The sequence below is a fragment of the Chelon labrosus genome, assembly GCF_963514085.1.
Source record: "Chelon labrosus genome assembly, chromosome: 13".
Taxonomy (NCBI): domain Eukaryota; kingdom Metazoa; phylum Chordata; class Actinopteri; order Mugiliformes; family Mugilidae; genus Chelon; species Chelon labrosus.
In genome coordinates this window covers 25,992,534-26,011,296 of record NC_140346.1, presented here as the reverse complement: position 1 = coordinate 26,011,296, position 18,763 = coordinate 25,992,534, and the positions used below count along the sequence as shown (strand labels likewise).

General features: G+C 42.2%; 3 protein-coding genes across 3 annotated transcripts; all 3 read right to left on the bottom strand.

The window, feature by feature from the left end:
* Positions 1-95: 95 nt before the first annotated feature.
* Positions 96-4,703, bottom strand: LOC311498378 (cytochrome P450 2G1-like). Its single transcript, XM_084558926.1, has 9 exons — positions 4,188-4,703; positions 3,826-3,988; positions 3,539-3,688; positions 1,770-1,930; positions 1,449-1,625; positions 1,220-1,361; positions 899-1,086; positions 670-811; positions 96-575 (listed from the first exon to the last, which is right to left on the bottom strand). The coding sequence occupies exons 1-9, from the start codon at positions 4,356-4,358 to the stop codon at positions 394-396; spliced, it is 1,476 nt and encodes a 491-aa protein (XP_084415052.1). The 5' UTR covers positions 4,359-4,703; the 3' UTR covers positions 96-393.
* A 199-nt stretch (positions 4,704-4,902) lies between these two features.
* On the bottom strand, positions 4,903-9,210 carry LOC311498376 (cytochrome P450 2F3-like). The gene is made up of 9 exons (XM_084558924.1): positions 8,932-9,210; positions 8,569-8,731; positions 8,282-8,431; positions 6,580-6,740; positions 6,259-6,435; positions 6,024-6,165; positions 5,703-5,890; positions 5,452-5,593; positions 4,903-5,357 (listed from the first exon to the last, which is right to left on the bottom strand). Exons 1-9 carry the CDS (start codon positions 9,100-9,102, stop codon positions 5,176-5,178), a joined length of 1,476 nt encoding a protein of 491 aa, XP_084415050.1. The 5' UTR covers positions 9,103-9,210; the 3' UTR covers positions 4,903-5,175.
* Positions 9,211-10,519: 1,309 nt separating this feature from the next.
* Positions 10,520-18,395, bottom strand: LOC311498293 (uncharacterized protein). The gene is made up of 18 exons (XM_084558827.1): positions 18,152-18,395; positions 17,824-17,986; positions 17,579-17,728; positions 16,725-16,885; positions 16,374-16,550; positions 16,139-16,280; positions 15,842-16,029; positions 15,613-15,754; positions 15,340-15,518; positions 14,357-14,605; positions 13,995-14,157; positions 13,708-13,857; positions 11,940-12,100; positions 11,619-11,795; positions 11,384-11,525; positions 11,063-11,250; positions 10,834-10,975; positions 10,520-10,739 (listed from the first exon to the last, which is right to left on the bottom strand). The coding sequence occupies exons 1-18, from the start codon at positions 18,320-18,322 to the stop codon at positions 10,558-10,560; spliced, it is 3,027 nt and encodes a 1,008-aa protein (XP_084414953.1). The 5' UTR covers positions 18,323-18,395; the 3' UTR covers positions 10,520-10,557.
* Between the last annotated feature and the right edge of the window lie 368 nt (positions 18,396-18,763).

Genomic DNA, 18,763 nt, shown 5'->3' with positions numbered 1-18,763 from the left:
CATTATTAAAATTAATATATAAATAATTTTACTAACAAATAGTTCTGAAAAGCTCCTTTTCCCTTTCAAGAAGTGTTTCAGTACTCTGATTTTATTCTGAAATTTGTTTTATTGCAGGAACACACTTTTTAACAGCATGACAGTACAATTTAACAATTAATATAGAGGATTCATTGAAATATAAAGAAAAAGAAAGAAAAACATGAATAAATGAAACATTCACAATTCAGCAATGAGAAAGCTGCTCTTTCGATCTGATGGTCTTGTGTGCAGCAAACATCGTCTGTACAATGAATCTAAGAACATCACAATAATGCCATGTACGTTGTAAAGAGATCCTTCATCGTCACAATGGTTCAGTAAAGTCAGACTGCCGCAGTGATGCCTCTCTTATCAGCGTGGTGTGGCGATGATATCATATCTACGAGGCACATTGGCAAAGCTGCTGTACTGTGCAGTCAGGTCGATGCTGTCTGGGCCTTCAGAGCAGTAAAAGGTGAAATGCTGCAGCAGCGACACTAAGAAAATAAAAAGCTCCATACGAGCCAGAGACTCGCCAACGCAGGCTCTCTTCCCTGAGAAAAGACACAAACAAAGCACTGGATTAAAAATCATGTGAACACTCAGGATCACTGGTGATTCATCAAGTGTGTGAAGTCTCCGTTTTACCTGCAGAGAATGGAATGAATGCAGGGTTTTTCTTAAAGTTGCCATTTTGGTCCAGGAAGTGTTTGGGGTTGAAGGACCAGGGAGTCTCCCATTGCTTTTCCTCTTTCAGCACAGAGTGCAACAAGGGAAGAATTACAGTGCCCTATTGAGAGAAAACTGTTAATATAATCATGGTTTGATTTGTTAAACATTATGTTAATAGTTGAAGTGTTGCACGAATCGAGAATACCTTGGGGATAGTGTAGCCCCTGAATGAGATGTCGTGCAGTGCGGAGTGAGGGACACTGAATGGAACCATGTCCAGAAAACGCTGTGCCTCATGGATGACAGCATCTGTAAAGGGGAGGGACTTCCTGTCCTCCATGCTTGGACAACGTTCTCGTCCAATGACAATGTCGATCTCCTGCTGCATTTTCTCTGATAAAAGCCGTTAAGCAAACAAGATCACCACTCCGATCTGTTGTTATGAATGCTATGAGACAGGTGCAACAACAGGTTCATTCAGTTCTTGACATGATTGTATTTGGATCTATTAAAATTAGTGACCCACCCTGTATGTTGGGGTATTTGATCAGCACGCTGAGAGTGTATCTGAGGGTGGAGCTGGTGGTTTCTGTTCCTGCCAAGAACAGATTCAACACTGTAGAGACCAAGTTGTCATAATGGAACTCAGTTGTGGGAATGTCCTCTTCCTGGATGACAAAGTGGTGATAGTGATATGAGATGTGCATCAGAGCCAGAATATTCACAATATTCATTTGAACTCAGAGAACAAGTACCTGTTTCATTCGGATGAAGAAGCAGTCAGTGTAGTCTCTTGGAGAGCTGGGGTCCAGCGTCTCTTTGTGCTCCTGGATCTTCTTCCTGATAAACGCTCTCAGCTCCTCCATATGGGCAAAAACAGTGTGGTGTCGGCCAGGAAGACGCTCCATGATCCAGGGAAAGATGTTGTACATCTATGGGAGGAGAGCACACAGTGTGTTGCAGCTTTGTTTCTCAAGTGGTACTAATGTACACGAGGTGAGGAATTACAGGATGTGCTCTCTTAACATGCCTTGAAGATATTACTATTAAACTCTCTGGTTCCTCCTTGCACGTACCTGACCTATTGGGCTGCTACCAAACTTGAAAATCTCAGACATCATGTTGAGAAGCCGCAGAAATTGTTTATCCTCGTACGTGAAACGTTCGCCAAACACAAGGCAGCAGATCACATTGGACACGGTGCAGCTCAACAAGAATGTTGGGTCAAATGACGTACCTGGAGGAAAAAGGGTTAAAACAATGCTGAACTCTGAAATCTGTGAAAAGCACAAGAGAGAAACACTTTTTGTTATTTTTGTTTTGGAGGGTTCAGACAATGCATGGAAACTGTAGAGTCTAGCCCCTCGTTAAGGGCCTTTAGCTGCCAGAAAAAGAATGTCCTAATTTGACTCATATCTGGACAGTTTAAAGGCGAATTACCATTTTTTTACAACCTGGACCTTGTTTCTGGCATAAAATACGATCGTTTACTCACCCATATAACTTTGGTGTCATTTGGAGTCGTTCGGACGATATTTAGATCCATATAGTGGAAGGCACCGAAACACAGCCTCTAAATAACACATTATCTGCTGCGAAACTCGTTCATTTCACCAATATTTTGTTATGATACGCTAGTGCTATTCCCCGTTGATTCCAGAGTTACCTGTTATCATCATCCAGGGTCTGTAGATTGACCTACTGACCTCTGACCTGGATGATGTCATCTCTTAGCGCCGCTTGTTTACCTGTAATTTGCTACTGCTAGTTTTTTGCGACATGGCTGAATATTTTTCCGATTCTGAGGTTGTGGACGACGACTTTGTTTATGATGGGCGTCCTTACCGTTTTGAGCCAGAGTATATGGATGAGGAGTTCGTTGAAAGGAGGATGCGGAGGCAGAGAGCTGGCCAAACAACTAGCCAAAGAACAACAAACTGCTGCACGTCCGCGAATAGATAACAGGTAACTCCGGACTCAACGGGGAATAGCACTAGCGTATCATAACGAAATATTGGTGAAATGAACAAGTTTCGCGGCAGGTAATGAGTTATTTAGAGGCTGCGTTTCGGTGCCCCAGTCACTCCCGCTGTATGGGTATACGTGACGCTCCACTGGATCTAAATATCGTCCGAACGACTCCAAATGACACCAAAGTTATATGGGTGAGTCAACGATCGTATTTTATGCCGGAAATAAGGTCCAGGTTGTAAAAAACAGTAATTCCCCTTTAAGCATCAAAGATGAGGTGAAAATGTTGTCATATTAAATCTCAAATTTTCACCCCAAAAATCTAACTTTTAACAGCTTATAGGTTCAAAGTGTTACAAGTCTTCTCTTCAAAGCCTAGTTATGGAACAGAGATACCTTTGTGTTTACTTGGTCATCTACTAAACCATCTGGTACGTGGGTCACTCTGTGGAAAGTTTTAATCTCAACCACTCGATTCAATCATTAACTTGTATCGATATTATGAATAGAACTCATTCAATAAAGGTTTCCTTAAATTCAAATTGATGAGATGACCCCACAAGACATTTCGATGTGCATTCTGCATTAATATGATGTTTAAAACCCTTTAAAACCTCTCAGGATATCCACCATGAGAGAGATGCCTTTTTTGTTCTTTCTTTGTTTTATCTGTGTGTACAGTATTTCCATGCTCATATTTCAGGTGTAAAGCTGTACTGGCGTCTTTTTCGTTCACATTCCACAGAGAGAAAATTGGTCTTAGACTGAAGCTGTGAGCTGTAGAAAGTAAACTTAACTTGACAGATTGTGCAGTAATCCCCTTTCACAGCAGACCTGTGTGAAATGTGTTTCCTTACAACGGCTGAGAACACACCTTTGAATGCACGTATGCGATCCATCAAGTGTTTGCTCTCTTCTTGGATCCACTCCTCCATCCCCTTGCGTCCCATCCCAAAGTCTCTAAGTGTTGTCAGCGTGAAGCGTCTCAGCTGGCGCCAGCGGTCCCCATTACTGATCGCTAAACCTGACGAAAGGAAATGTGCACTTGTTGATATGGACTCATGCAACGTAAGTCACGGTCATATAAAGACATGCAGGCATGAAGGTATTGAGATTAGTGAAGCCTTAACATGGATGACAGATTGAAGAGTCTTGTCTTACCATCGCCTTTGGTAGCTTTCACCAGAAATGGCACTTGGCCTCTGCCAATGAAGTCGTCAGCCTGGTCCACTAAAGCCTCTTTCACTGCATCATATCCTACCAGAGCAACTATCCTCTGCCAGCCCAGGTACACAGTCACCACAGGACCGTAGGTTTCACTGAACTGATTTTAAAAACAGCATATGTTAGATTAACAAACATTCCTTTGCAAATTTCATTCTTTCTTTGCATAAGTCAATGTGCAGCCAAGTGTTGATTTCATAAAAACTCAATCATGCAGAAACCTTTTCTGTCCTACGCAGCTTAAAGACACAACCATAAACAATGTGAGCACTGCAAAACATACTGATCACGGCACTCACCTTCACAAAGTTTTTAAAAGGGGCATTTTTATCCAGTTGAGGCAGGTTTCCTATTAGAGGAAGTGCAGGGGGTCCTGGAGGCAGTCGGTACCTCCTGCTGTTTTTTACCCTAACCAGCCACAACAGAGCAAAGATTAGCCCCACCGAGATAAGAGTCGCAGAAAAATCCATAGTGCTCTCTCTACACTTCGCATTAGTCCCTCTTCTTTTATACTCTCTCTCTTTCTCTCTCTCTCTCTGTGATTGGCTCTTGCGTCAAAACACACATGTTTATATGTAACAGGGCTTTGGGAGGACCACTGCAGTAGGGCACAGGTAAACCAGGTGATTTATTAATTTTTTTTTATTTTTTTTTTGTTATGCAGCTCTCCACCTTCACCTATCCCCCAGAAAAGAGCCTCATACAAGTAAGTGGGGACGCATTGTCCATATTTATATACAGGCTATGGGACGGACTTGTTTCTCCAGCAAGCCTCAAGTGGCCATCAGAGGAACCGTATTCTTTCTGGACTTCTTGTAAAATCCTGCAGTAATTCTTTGTGTAGCGCATATACAGCATTGTTAAGATTCCTGTGCTTGATGTTTTAAACAAGAATCACTATTAAAATGAATATATAAATTATTTTATTAACAAATAGTTCTGAAAAGCTCCTTTTCCCTTTCACAAAGTGTTTCAGTACTCTGATTTTATTCTGAAATTTGTTTTATTGCAGGAACACACTTTTTAAGAGCATGACAGTACAATTTAACAATTAATATACAGGATTCATTGAAATATACAGAAAAAGAAAGAAAAACATTGACAAAATAACATTCACAATTCAGCAATGAGAAAGCTGCTCTTTAGATCTGATGGTCTTGTGTGCAGCAAACATCGTCTGTACAATGAATCTAAGAACATCACAATAATGCCATGTACGTTGTAAACAGATCCTTCATCGTCACAATGGTTAAGTAAAGTCAGACTGCCGCAGTGATGCCTCTCTTATCAGCGTGGTGTGGCGATGATATCATATCTACGAGGCACATTGGCAAAGCTGCTGTACAGTGCAGTGAGGTCGATGCTGTCTGGGCCTTCAGAGCAGGAAAAGGTGAAATGCTGCAGCAGCGACACTAAGAAAATAAAAAGCTCCATACGAGCCAGAGACTCGCCAACGCAGGCTCTCTTCCCTGAGAAAAGACACAAACAAAGCACTGGATTAAAAATCATGTGAACACTCAGGATCACTGGTGATTCATCAAGTGTGTGAAGTCTCCGTTTTACCTGCAGAGAATGGAATGAATGCAGGGTTTTTCTTAAAGTTGCCATTTTGGTCCAGGAAGTGTTTGGGGTTGAAGGACCAGGGAGTCTCCCATTGCTTTTCTTCTTTCAGCGAGGAGTGCAACAAGGGGATAATTACAGTGTCCTATTGAGAGAAAATTGTTAATGTAATATGTGTAAGATATAAGATGTTAATGTGTTTGATTTGTTAAACATTATGTTAATATTTACAGTGTTGCACAAATCAAGAATACCTTGGGGATAGTGTAGCCCCTGAAAGATATGTCGTGCAGTGCGTAGTGAGGGAGGCTGAGGGGGGTGATGTCCAGAAAACGCTGCGTCTCGTGGATGACAGCATCTGTAAAGGGGAGGGACTTCCTGTCCTCCATGCTTGGACAACGTTCTTGTCCAATGACAGTGTCGATCTCCTGCTGCATTTTCTCTGGAAAAAGCCGTAAAGCAAACAAGATCACCACTCCGATCTGTTGTTATGAATGCTATGAGACAGGTGAAACAACAGGTTCATTCAGCTATTGACACGATTGTATTTGGATCTATTAAAATTAGTGACCCACCCTGTACATTGGGGTATTTGATCAGCACACTGAGAGTGTATCTGAGGGTGGAGCTGGTGGTTTCTGTTCCTGCAAAGAACAGATTCATCACAGTAGAGACCAAGTTGTCATAGTGGAACTCAGTTGTGGGAATGTCCTCTTCCTGGATGACAAAGTGGTGATAGCGATATGAGATGTGCATCAGAGCCAGAATATTCACAATATTCATTTGAACTCTGAGAACCCTAACCCTAACCTGTTTCATTCGGATGAGGAAGCAGTCAATGTAGTCTCTTGGAGAGCTGGGGTCCAGCGTCTCTTTGTGCTCCTGAATCTTCTTCTTGATAAACGCTCTCAGCTCCTCCATATGGGCAAAAACAGTGTGGTGTCCACCAGGAAGACGCTCCGTGATCCAGGGAAAGATGTTGTACATCTATGGGAGGAGAGCACATAGTGTTTTGCAGCTTTGTTTCTCAAGTGGTACTAATGTACACGAGGTGAGGAGTTACAGGATGTGCTCTCTTAACATGCCTTGAAGATATTACTATTAAACTCTCTGGTTCCTCCTTGCACGTACCTGACCTATTGGGCTGCTACCAAATTTTAAGATCTCAGATATGAGGTTGAGAAGCCGCAGAAATTGTTTATCCTCGTAAGTGAAACGTTCGCCGAACACAAGGCAGCAGATCACATTGGATGTGGTGCGGCTCAACAAGAATGTTGGGTCAAATGACGTACCTGGAAAAAAAAAGAGTTAAAACAATGTTGAACTCTGAAATCTGTGAAAAGCACAAGAGAGAAACATTTTTCGTTATTTTTGTTTTGGAGGGTTCAGACAATGCATGGAAACTGTAGAGTCTAGCTCCTGTGTGCCTTTAGCTGCCAGAAAAAGAATGTCCTAATTTGACTCATGTCTGCACAGTTTAAAGGGCAATTACCATTTTTTACAACCCGGACATTATTTTTTTGCATAAAATATGATCGTTTACTCACCGGACAATATTTAGATCCATATAGTGGGAGTGACTGGGGCACCGAAACTCAGCCTCTAAATAACGCATTATCTGTCATTTCACCAATATTTTGTTATGATACACTAGTGCTATTCCCCGTTGAGTCCAGAGTTACCTGTTATCATCTTCCAGGGTCTGTAGATTGACCTACTAACCTCTGACCTGGGTGATGTCATCTCTGAGCGCCGGCATGCGGAGGCAGAGAGAGGAACAGCTGGCTAAAGAACAATGAACCACTGCATGTCCGCGAATAGATAACAGGTAACTCCAGACTCAACGGGGAATAGCACTAGTGTATCATAACGAAATATTGGTGAAATGAACGAGTTTCATGGCAGATAATGCGTTATTTAGAGGCTGCGTTTCGGTGCCCCAGTCACTCCCACTATATGCATATATGCAGATTTAAATATGGCCCGAGTGACTCCAAATGACACCAAAGTTATATGGGTGAGCAAACGATCGTATTTTATGCCAGAAATAAGGTCCAGGTTGTAAAAACCTTTCATTCCCATTTAAGCATCAAAGATGAGATGAAAATGTTGTCAATCATATTAAACCTCAAATTTTCACACCAAAAATCCATCTTTTAACAGCTTATAGGTTCAAAGTGTTACAAGTCTTCTCTTCAAAGCCCAGTTCTCCAACAGAGTCACCTTTGTGTTTATTTGATCATCTACTAAACCATATGATATGTGGGTCACTCGGTGGAAAGTTTTAATCTCAACCACTCGATTCAATCATTAACTTGTATCGATATTATGAATAGAACTCATTCTCAAAGGTTTCCTTAAATTCAGATTGATGAGTTGACCCCACGAGACAATTCGATGTGCATTCTGCATTAATATGATGTTTAAAACCCTTTAAAACCTCTCAGGATATTGAGGCTGTGACTGAAGCGTCAGCGTTTTGCAGGACATGTTTACTTTGCACAAACTGCTATCAGAAAGAGATAAGGATTAAAGACTGCAGTTTAGTCAAGGTTGATATATAAATAGGCAATCCACCATGAGAGAGATGCCTTCATTGTTCTTTTTTTTGTTCTTTCTTTGTTTTATCTGTGTGTACAGTATTTGCATGCTCATATTTCAGGTGTAAAGCTGTACTGGCGTCTTTTTTGTTCAAATTCCACAGAGTGAAAATTGGTCTTAGACTGAAGCTGTGAGCTGTAGAAAGTAAACTTCACTTGACAGATTGTGCAGTAATCCCCTTTCACAGCAGACCTGTGTGAAATATGTTTCCTTACAACTGCTGAGAACACACCTTTGAATGCATGTATGCGATCCATCAAGTGTTTGCTCTCTTCTTGGATCCACTCCTCCATCCCCTTGCGTCCCATCCCAAAGTCTCTAAGTGTTGTCAGCGTGAAGCGTCTCAGCTGGCGCCAGCGGTCACCATTACTGATCCCTAAACCTGACAAAAGGAAATGTGCACTTGTTGATATGGACTCATGCAACGTAAGTCACGGTCATATAAAGACATGCAGGCATGAAGGTACTGAGATTAGTGAAGCCTTGATATGGATGACAGATTGAAGAGTCTCGTTTTACCATAGCCTTTGGTAGCTTTCATCAGAAATGGCAGCGGCCCTCTGCCTATGAAGTCGTCAGCCTGGTCCACTAAAGCCTCTTTCACTGCATCATATCCTACCAGAACAACTGTCCTCTGCCAGCCCAGGTACACAGTCATCACAGGACCGTAGGTTTCACTGAACTGATTTAAAAAAAACAGCATATATTAGATTAACAAACATTCCTTTGCAAATTTCATTCTTTCTTTGCATAAGTCAATGTGAAACCAAGTGTTGATTTCATAAAAACTCAATCATGCAGAAACATGTTCCGCCCTACGCAGCTTACACTACAACCATAAACAACCTGAGCATTGCAAAACATACTGATCACGGCACTCACCTTCACAAAGTTTTTAAAAGGGGCATTTTTATCCAGTTGAGGCAGGTTTCCTATTAGAGGAAGTGCAGGGGGTCCTGGAGGCAGTCGGTACCTCCTGCTGTTTTTTACCCTAACCAGCCACAGCAGAGCAAAGATTAGCCCCACCGAGATAAGAGTCGCAGAAAAATCCATAGTGCTCTCTCTACACTTCGCATTAGTCCCTCTTCTTTTATACTCTCTCTCTCTCTCTCTCTCTCTCTCTGCGATTGACTCTTGCGTAAGACCAGATGTGTTTATATGTAACAGGGCTTTGGGAGGAGCACTGCAGTAGGGCACAGGCAAACCAGGTGATTTTTTTTTTATTTTTTTTGTTATGCAGCTCTCCACCTTCACCTGATTATTGTTTACCATTGTTTACAGCTCTCGGAACATTTGACTTGAACGATGTGGAGAAAAACATGTAAAACATCTCCTCACGCTCTTTAAAGTGAACGTGGAAAGAAGTGCCTTTGTATGACATGTCATTTGTTTGAAGTGAATACATGCTGTCCTGATGTAACTCTGATATATCTTGAATGGGTGAGTAAATTGGTGAGTTATGAGTTGTACTTGGCTGTGAATCAACTTTCTCCTGCAAAGTTGATAATTGACTGGTGACCTGTCCGGCATGCATCCTGCCTCTCGCCCAATGAAAGCTAGGCTGACAGTCCTCCCGCGACCCTCTGAGGGATAAGTGCACTGACCATAGACTGCATAAAGATGGGCAGCTCCTCAAAAGTGAAGCCAAAGCAAGTAGAGCTCCCCCTTGTGTCTGGTTCCAGTATTCTAACCCCTCGCTGTTAGTGGATGAGACATGGGTCAAACTAAAACTCTTTTTTTTTTTTTTTTTCAGGGATGGTTTCTGTCATTTTAGATAGTTAATGTAATACTGGTGCATACTCAAGTGTCAATTTTTCAGATAAGTTTCATTTTAATTCGTTATTTGATGCTATAGAAACAGGATGTGACATCAGGATGACTACCAGTTGTCAGTCCAACATTTCCTTGTAACTGGTGGAGGTAGAACAGAGCGTAGTATTAATTACACAAAAACGCATCCACTCTTGGACCGTACTGATCAGACTCTGGCTCCAAAGTCGCAAGATTGCTCTGCCCCTATCCCCAGGAAAAGAGCCTCATACAAGTAATTGGGGACGTATTGTCCATATTTATATACAGGCTATGGGATGGACTTGTTTCTCCAGCAAGCCTCAAGTGGCCATCAGAGGAACTGTATTCTTTCTGGACTTCTTGTAAAATACTGCAGTAATCCTTTGCGTAGCGCATGTACAGCATTGTTAAAATTCCTGTGCTTGATGTTTTAAACAAGAATCATTAATAAAATGAATATATAAATGATTTTATAATCAAATAGAACAAATAGTTCTGAAAAGCTCCATCTCCCCTTCAAGAAGTGTTTCAGTGCTCTGATTTTATTCTGAAATCTGTTTTCTTGCAGAAACACACTTTTTAACAGCATGACAATACAATTTAACAATTAATATACAGGATTCATTGAAATATACAGAAAAAGAAAAAAAAAACATTGACAAAATGAAATAACATTCAGAATTCAGCAATGAGAAAGCTGCTCTGATCCCTCTCTTTTCAGCGTGGTGTGGCGATCATATCATATCTACGAGGCAAATTGGCAAAGCTGCCGTACAGTGCAGTGAGGTCGATGCTGTCTGGGCCTTCAGAGCAGGAAAAGGTGAAATGCTGCAGCAGCGACACTAAGAAAATAAAAAGCTCCATACGAGCCAGAGACTCGCCAACGCAGGCTCTCTTCCCTGAGAAAAGACACAAACAAAGCACTGGATTAAAAATCATGTGAACACTCAGGATCACTGGTGATTCATCAAGTGTGTGAAGTCTCCGTTTTACCTGCAGAGAATGGAATGAATGCAGGGTTTTTCTTAAAGTTGCCATTTTGGTCCAGGAAGTGTTTGGGGTTGAAGGACAAGGGAGTCTCCCATTGCTTTTCTTCTTTCAGCACAGAGTGCAACAAAGGAAGAATTACAGTGCCCTATTGAGAGAAAACTGTTAATGTAATCACGGTTTGATTTGTTAAACATTATGTTAATAGGTTAAGTGTTGCACGAATCAAGAATACCTTGGGGATAGTGTAGCCCCTGAAAGAGATGTCATGCAGTGCGGAGTGAGGGACACCGAATGGAACAATGTCCAGAAAACGCTGCGCCTCGTGGATGACAGCATCTGTAAAGGGGAGGGACTTCCTGTCCTCCATGCTTGGACAACGTTCTTGCCCAATGACAGTGTCGATCTCCTGCTGCATTTTCTCTGGAAAAAGCCGTAAAGCAAACAAGATCACCACTCTGATCTGTTGTTATGAATGCTATGAGACAGGTGCAGCAACAGGTTCATTCAATTATTGACACGATTGCATTTGGATCTATTATAATTGGTGACCCACCCTGTATGTTGGGGTATTTGATCAGCACGCTGAGAGTGTATCTGAGGGTGGAGCTGGTGGTTTCTGTTCCTGCCAAGAACAGATTCAACACTGTAGAGACCAAGTTGTCATAGTGGAACTCAGTTGTGGGAATGTCCTCTTCCTGGATGACAAAGTGGTGATAGTGATATGAGATGTGCATCAGAGCCAGAATATTCACAATATTCATTTGAACTCTGAGAACCCTAACCCTAACCTGTTTCATTCGGATGAAGAAGCAGTCAATGTAGTCTCTTGGAGAGCTGGGGTCCAGCGTCTCTTTGTGCTCCTGGATCTTCTTCCTGATAAACGCTCTCACCTCTTCCATATGGGCAAAAACAGTGTGATGTCGGCCAGGAAGACGCTCCATGATCCAGGGAAAGATGTTGTACATCTATGGGAGGAGAGCACACGGTGTATTGCAGCTTTGTTTCTCAAGTGGTACTAATGTACACTAGGTGAGAAATTAAATGATGTGCTCCCTTAACATGCCTTGAAGATATTACTATTAAACTCTCTGTTTCCCCCTTGCACGTACCTGACCTATTGGGCTGCTACCAAACTTTAAAATCTCAGACATCATGTTGAGAAGCCGCAGAAATTGTTTATCCTCGTAAGTGAAACGTTCGCCGAACACAAGGCAGCAAATCACATTGGACACGGTGCGGCTCAACAAGAATGTTGGGTCAAATGACGCACCTGGAGGAAAAAGGGTTAAAACAATGCTGAACCCTGAAAACTGTGAAAAGCACAAGAGAGAAACACTATTTGTTATTTTTGTTTTGGAGGGTTCAGACAATGCATGGAAACTGTAGAGTCTAGCCCCTCGTTAAGGGCCTTTAGCTGCCAGAAAAAGAATGTCCTAATTTGACTCATATCTGGACAGTTTAAAGGCGAATTACCATTTTTTTACAACCTGGACCTTGTTTCTGGCATAAAATACGATCGTTTACTCACCCATATAACTTTGGTGTCATTTGGAGTCGTTCGGACGATATTTAGATCCATATAGTGGAAGGCACCGAAACGCAGCCTCTAAATAACACATTATCTGCTGCGAAACTCGTTCATTTCACCAATATTTTGTTATGATACGCTAGTGCTATTCCCCGTTGATTCCAGAGTTACCTGTTATCATCATCCAGGGTCTGTAGATTGACCTACTGACCTCTGACCTGGATGATGTCATCTCTTAGCACCGCTTGTTTACCTGTAATTTGCTGCTGCTAGTTTTTTGCGACATGGCTGAATATTTTTCCGATTCTGAGGTTGTGGACGACGACTTTGTTTATGATGGGCGTCCTTACCGTTTTGAGCCAGAGTATATGGATGAGGAGTTCGTTGAAAGGAGGATGCGGAGGCAGAGAGCTGGCCAAACAACTAGCCAAAGAACAACAAACTGCTGCACGTCCGCGAATAGATAACAGGTAACTCCGGACTCAACGGGGAATAGCACTGGCGTATCATAACGAAATATTGGTGAAATGAACGAGTTTCGCGGCAGGTAATGAGTTATTTAGAGGCTGCGTTTCGGTGCCCCAGTCACTCCCACTATATGGGTATACGTGACGCTCTACTGGATCTAAATATCGTCCGAACGACTCCAAATGACACCAAAGTTATATGGGTGAGTCAACGATTGTATTTTATGCCGGAAATAAGGTCCAGGTTGTAAAAAACAGTCATTCCCCTTTAAGCATCAAAGGTGAGGTGAAAATGTTGTCATATTAAATCTCAAATTTTCACACCAAATATCTAACTTTTAACAGCTTATAGGTTCAAAGTGTTATGAGTCCTCTCTTCAATGCCCAGTTCTGGAACAGAGTCAGTTTTGTGTTGACTTGGTCATCTACTAAACTATCTGGTACGTGGGTCACTCTGTGGAAAGTGTTAATCTCAACCACTCGATTCAATCATTAACTTGTATCGATATTATGAATAGAACTCATTCAATAAAGGTTTCCTTAAATTCAAATTGATGAGATGACCCCACAAGACATTTCGATGTGTATTCTGTATTAATATGATGTTTAAAACCCTTTGAAACCTCTCAGGATATCCACCATGAGAGAGATGCCTTTTTTGTTCTTTCTTTGTTTTATCTGTGTGTACAGTATTTGCATGCTCATATTTCAGGTGTAAAGCTGTACTGGCGTCTTTTTTGTTCACATTCCACAGAGTGAAAATTGGTCTTAGACTGAAGCTAATGCTGTAAAAAGTAAAATTAACTTGATAGATTGTGCAGTCATCCCCTTTCACAGCAGACCTGTGTGAAATGTGTTTCCTTACAACTGCTGAGAACACACCTTTGAATGAATGTATGCGATCCATCAAGTGTTTGCTCTCTTCTTGGATCCACTCCTCCATCCCCTTGCGTCCCATCCCAAAGTCTCTAAGTGTTGTCAGCGTGAAGCGTCTCAGCTGGCGCCAGCGGTCCCCATTACTGATCGCTAAACCTGACGAAAGGAAATGTGCACTTGTTGATATGGACTCATGCAACGTAAGTCACGGTCATATAAAGACATGCAGGCATGAAGGTACTGAGATTAGTGAAGCCTTGATATGGATGACAGATTGAAGAGTCTTGTCTTACCATCGCCTTTGGTAGCTTTCATCAGAAATGGCACTTGGCCTCTGCCTATGAAGTCGTCAGCCTGGTCCACTAAAGCCTCTTTCACTGTATCATATCCTACCAGAGCAACTATCCTCTGCCAGCCCAGGTACACAGTCACCACAGGACCGTAGGTTTCACTGAACTGATTTTAAAAACAGCATATGTTAGATTAACAAACATTCCTTTGTAAATTTCATTCTTTCTTTGCATAAGTCAATGTGCAGCCAAGTGTTGATTTCATAAAAACTCAATCATGCAGAAACCTTTTCTGTCCTACGCAGCTTAAAGACACAACCATAAACAATGTGAGCACTGCAAAACATACTGATCATGGCACTCACCTTCAAAAAGTTTTTAAAAGGGGCATTTTTATCCAGTTGAGGCAGGTTTCCTATTAAAGGAAGTGCAGGGGGTCCTGGAGGCAGTCGGTACCTCCTGCTGTTTTTTACCCTAACCAGCCACAGCAGAGCAAAGATTAGCCCCACCGAGATAAGAGTCGCAGAAAAATCCATAGTGCTCTCTCTACACTTCGCATTAGTCCCTCTTCTTTTATACTCTCTCTCTCTCTCTCTCTCTCTCTGTGATTGGCTCTTGCGTCAAAACACACGTGTTTATATGTAACAGGGCTTTGGGAGGACCACTGCAGTAGGGCACAGGTAAACCAGGTGATTTTTTATTTAGTTTTTTATGCAACTCTCCACCTTCACCTATCCCCCAGAAAAGAGCCTCATACAAGTAATTGGGGACGCATTGTCCATATTTATATACAGGCTATGGGACGGACTTGTTTCTCCAGCAAGCCTCAAGTGGCCATCAGAGGAACCGTATTCTTTCTGGACTTCTTGTAAAATCCTGCAGTTATTCTTTGCGTAGCGCATATACAGCATTGTTAAGATTCCTGTGCTTGATGTTTTAAAGAAGAATCACTATTAAAATGAATATATAAATGATTTTATTAACAAATAGTTCTGAAAAGCTCCTTTTCCCTTTCACAAAGTGTTTCAGTGCTCTGATTTTATTCTGAAATCTGTTTTCTTGCAGGAACACACTTTTTAACAGCATGACAGTACAATTTAACAATTAATATACAGGATTCATTGAAATATACAGAAAAAGAAAGAAAAACATTGAGAAAATGAAATAACATTCACAATTCAGCAATGAGAAAGCTGCTCTTTAGATCTGATTGTCTTGTGTCCAGCAAACATCATCTGTGCAATGAATCTAAGAACATCACAATAATGCCATGTACGTTGTAAACAGATCCTTGTTCTTCACAATGGTTCAGTAAAGTCAGACTGCCGCAGTGATGCCTCTCTTATCAGCGTGGTGTGGCGATGATATCATATCTACGAGGCACATTGGCAAAGCTGCTGTACTGTGCACTCAGGTCGATGCTGTCTGGGCCTTCAGAGCAGGAAAAGGTGAAATGCTGCAGCAGTGACACTAAGAAAATAAAAAGCTCCATACGAGCCAGAGACTCGCCAACGCAGGCTCTCTTCCCTGAGAAAAGACACAAACAAAGCACTGGATTAAAAATCATGTGAACACTCAGGATCACTGGTGATTCATCAAGTGTGTGAAGTCTCCGTTTTACCTGCAGAGAATGGAATGAATGCAGGGTTTTTCTTAAAGTTGCCATTTTGGTCCAGGAAGTGTTTGGGGTTGAAGGACCAGGGAGTCTCCCATTGCTTTTCTTCTTTCAGCACAGAGTGCAACAAGGGAAGAATTACAGTGCCCTATTGAGAGAAAACTGTTAATGTAATCATGGTTTGATTTGTTGAACATTATGTTAATAGTTGAAGTGATGCACGAATCAAGAATACCTTGGGGATAGTGTAGCCCCTGAAAGAGATGTCATTGAGTGCGGAGTGAGGGACACTGAAGGGGGCGATGTCCAGAAAACGCTGCGCCTCGTGGATGACAGCATCTGTAAAGGGGAGGGACTTCCTGTCCTCCATGCATGGACGACGTTCTCGTCCAATGACAGTGTCGATCTCCTGCTGCATTTTCTCTGGAAAAAAGACGTTAAGCAAACAAGATCACCACTCCGATCTGTTGTTATGAATGCTATGAGAGAGGTGCAACGATTGTATTTGGATCTGTTATAATTAGTGACCCACCCTGTATGTTGGGGTATTTGATCAGCACGCTGAGAGTGTATCTGAGGGTGGAGCTGGTGGTTTCTGTTCCTGCAAAGAACAGATTCATCACTGTAGAGACCAAGTTGTCATAGTGGAACTCAGTTGTGGGAACGTCCTCTTCCTGGATGACAAAGTGGTGATAGTGATATGAGATGTGCATCAGGGCCAGAATATTCACAATATTCATTTGCACTCAGAGAACCCTAACCCTAACCTGTTTCATTCGGATGAGGAAGCAGTCAATGTAGTCTCTTGGAGAGCTGGGGTCCAGCGTCTCTTTGTGCTCCTGGATCTTCTTCTTGATAAATGCTCTCACCTCCTCCACACGGGCAAAACCAGCGTGGTGTCGCCCAGGAAGACGCTCCATGAGCCACGGAAAGATGTTGTACATCTATGGGAGGAGAGCAAACAGCTTTGTTTCTCAAGTGGTACTAATGTACACTAGGTGAGGAGTTACAGGATGTGCTGTCTTAACATCTTGAAGATATTGTAATGACACATGGTAAAAACCAGAGTACATACATGGGCATTAGTATTAAACTCTCTGGTTCCTCCTTGCACGTACCTGACCCATAGGGCTGCTACCAAATGTTATCATCTTAGATATGATATTGAGAAGCTTCAGGAATTGTTTGTCCTCGTAAGTGAAACGTTCGCCAAACACAAGGCAGCAGATCACATTGGACACGGTGCGGCTCAACAAGAATATAGGGTCAAATGGGCTACCTGGAGGAGAAAGGGTTAAAACACAGGAACTTTATATGGAATATACAGTGTGTTCAAGACAGAGTGTTGTTTCACGCACCTTATGTGTGTCATCAGAAAGAGATAGCAATTAAACCGTGCAGTTTGAGCACGATTGATAAATAACATCAATGCTTACTATCTTTCTAGCCAAATAACTGGATGTGTTATCTGTCTTGCTGAGTTTGCATGTTCTCCCTGTGTCTGCGTGGGTTCTCTCCAGGTACTCCAGCATCCTCCCACCGTCCAAAGACATGCTGGTTAGGTTCATTGGTGATTCTAAATTGGCCGTAGGTGTGAGTGTGAACGGTTGTCTGTCTCTCTGTGTTAGCCCTGTGATAGACTGGAGACTGGTCCAGGGTCCTCCAGGGTCCCCCGACCCTCCAGAGGACAAGTGGTTACAGAAAATGAATGAATCTGTCTTGCTCTATTTGCATGTCTATGTTCAGGCCTATGGTTCTTGCAGATTTTTCTTCATACTATAATTGTTATAAGTATATTGGCGTCTTTTTTGTTCACATTTCATTTAGTGTTAAGGAACGCGGTGAGAAACATTGGTCTTAGACTGAAGCTGTGAGCTGTAGAAAGTAAACTTAACTTGACAGATTGTGCAATAGTCCTCTTTCACAGCAGACCTGTGTGAAATATGTTTCCTTACAACGGCTGAGAACACACCTTTGAATTCACGTATGTGATCCATCAAGTGTTTGCTCTCTTCTTGGATCCACTCCTCCATCCCCTTGCGTCCCATCCCAAAGTCTCGAAGTGTTGTCAGCGTGAAGCGTCTCAGCTGGCGCCAGCGGTCACCATTACTGATCCCTAAACCTGATGAAAGGAAATTTGCACTTGTTGATATGGACTCATGCAACGTAAGTCACGGTCATAAAAAGATGTGCAAGCATGAAACCGTCTCGTCTTACCATAGCCTTTGGTAACTTTGAACCCAAGCGGCAATTGCCCCCTGCCTGTGAAGTCGTCAGCCTGGTCCACTAAAGCCTCTTTCACGGTATCATATCCGACCAGAGCAACTATCCTCTGCCATCCCAGGTACACGGTCACCACAGGACCGTACGTTTCACTGAACTAAAAAAAAAAGGAACATGGTTTGTTAGATTCTGGTGCAAATTTCATTCTTTCTCTGCAGAAGTCAAGTTTCTCTTGCACTTGTGTGCATCGATAAATGGCAAATAAACTTGATCTGATTTGAGAATGACTACGTCTACTCAACTCCTTAAAACACACACTCACCTTGACAAAGCTTTTGAAAGCTGCATTTTTATCAATTTGAGCCAGGTTTCCTATTAGAGGAAGTGCAGGGGGTCCTGGAGGCAGTCGATGCCTCCTGCTGTTTTTTACCCTAACCAGCCACAGCAGAGCAAAGATGAGCCCCGCCGAGATGAGAGCTGCAGAAAAATCCATAGTGCTCTCTCTACACTTAACTGTCTCTACTCTGTCCCTTCTTTTATACTCTCTCTCTCTCTCTCTCTCTCTCTGTGATTGGCTAAAAGAGCTGTGTTTATATGTAACAGGGCTTTGGGAGGAGCACGGCAGTAGGACACAGGTAAACCAGGTGATTTATTTTTTTTTTTTTTTATATGCAGCTTTCCACCTTCACCTGATTACTGCTGTTGGAATATTTGACTTGAATGATGTGGACACAAATATGCAAAACATTTCCTCACTCTCTTTCTGGGGTTAAGATGAAAATGCCAGGCTGTTCATGCTGGTCAATCATTAGTCTTAAAATTATTGTCTCATTGAAGCTCTTTTACAAATTGGACCTGGTCCAAAATCTAAATAAGAAACTTAAATCTGTCTTTTATTTTTTCAAGCCCTCAGTGATTTTTCAGCCTTCATGTC

What these genes read in the sequence shown, in the direction of transcription:
- LOC311498378 (XM_084558926.1), bottom strand. Translation starts at nt 4,358, where the DNA reads ATGGATTTTTCTGCGACTCTTATCTCGGTGGGGCTAATCTTTGCTCTG. An exon ending in GGGGCTACACTATCCCCAAG is followed by an intron (nt 812 to 898) that starts GTATTCTCGATT and finishes TTCTCTCAATAG; the next exon opens with GGCACTGTAATTCTTCCCTT. An exon ending in ATTCATTCCATTCTCTGCAG is followed by an intron (nt 576 to 669) that starts GTAAAACGGAGA and finishes GTCTTTTCTCAG; the next exon opens with GGAAGAGAGCCTGCGTTGGC.
- LOC311498376 (XM_084558924.1), bottom strand. Translation starts at nt 9,102, where the DNA reads ATGGATTTTTCTGCGACTCTTATCTCGGTGGGGCTAATCTTTGCTCTG. An exon ending in GTAGCAGCCCAATAGGTCAG is followed by an intron (nt 6,436 to 6,579) that starts GTACGTGCAAGG and finishes CTCCTCCCATAG; the next exon opens with ATGTACAACATCTTTCCCTG. An exon ending in CAAATACCCCAATGTACAGG is followed by an intron (nt 5,891 to 6,023) that starts GTGGGTCACTAA and finishes GGCTTTTTCCAG; the next exon opens with AGAAAATGCAGCAGGAGATC.
- LOC311498293 (XM_084558827.1), bottom strand. Translation starts at nt 18,322, where the DNA reads ATGGATTTTTCTGCAGCTCTCATCTCGGCGGGGCTCATCTTTGCTCTG. An exon ending in GTAGCAGCCCAATAGGTCAG is followed by an intron (nt 11,796 to 11,939) that starts GTACGTGCAAGG and finishes CTCCTCCCATAG; the next exon opens with ATGTACAACATCTTTCCCTG. An exon ending in TCTTCATCCGAATGAAACAG is followed by an intron (nt 11,526 to 11,618) that starts GTTAGGGTTAGG and finishes TTTGTCATCCAG; the next exon opens with GAAGAGGACATTCCCACAAC.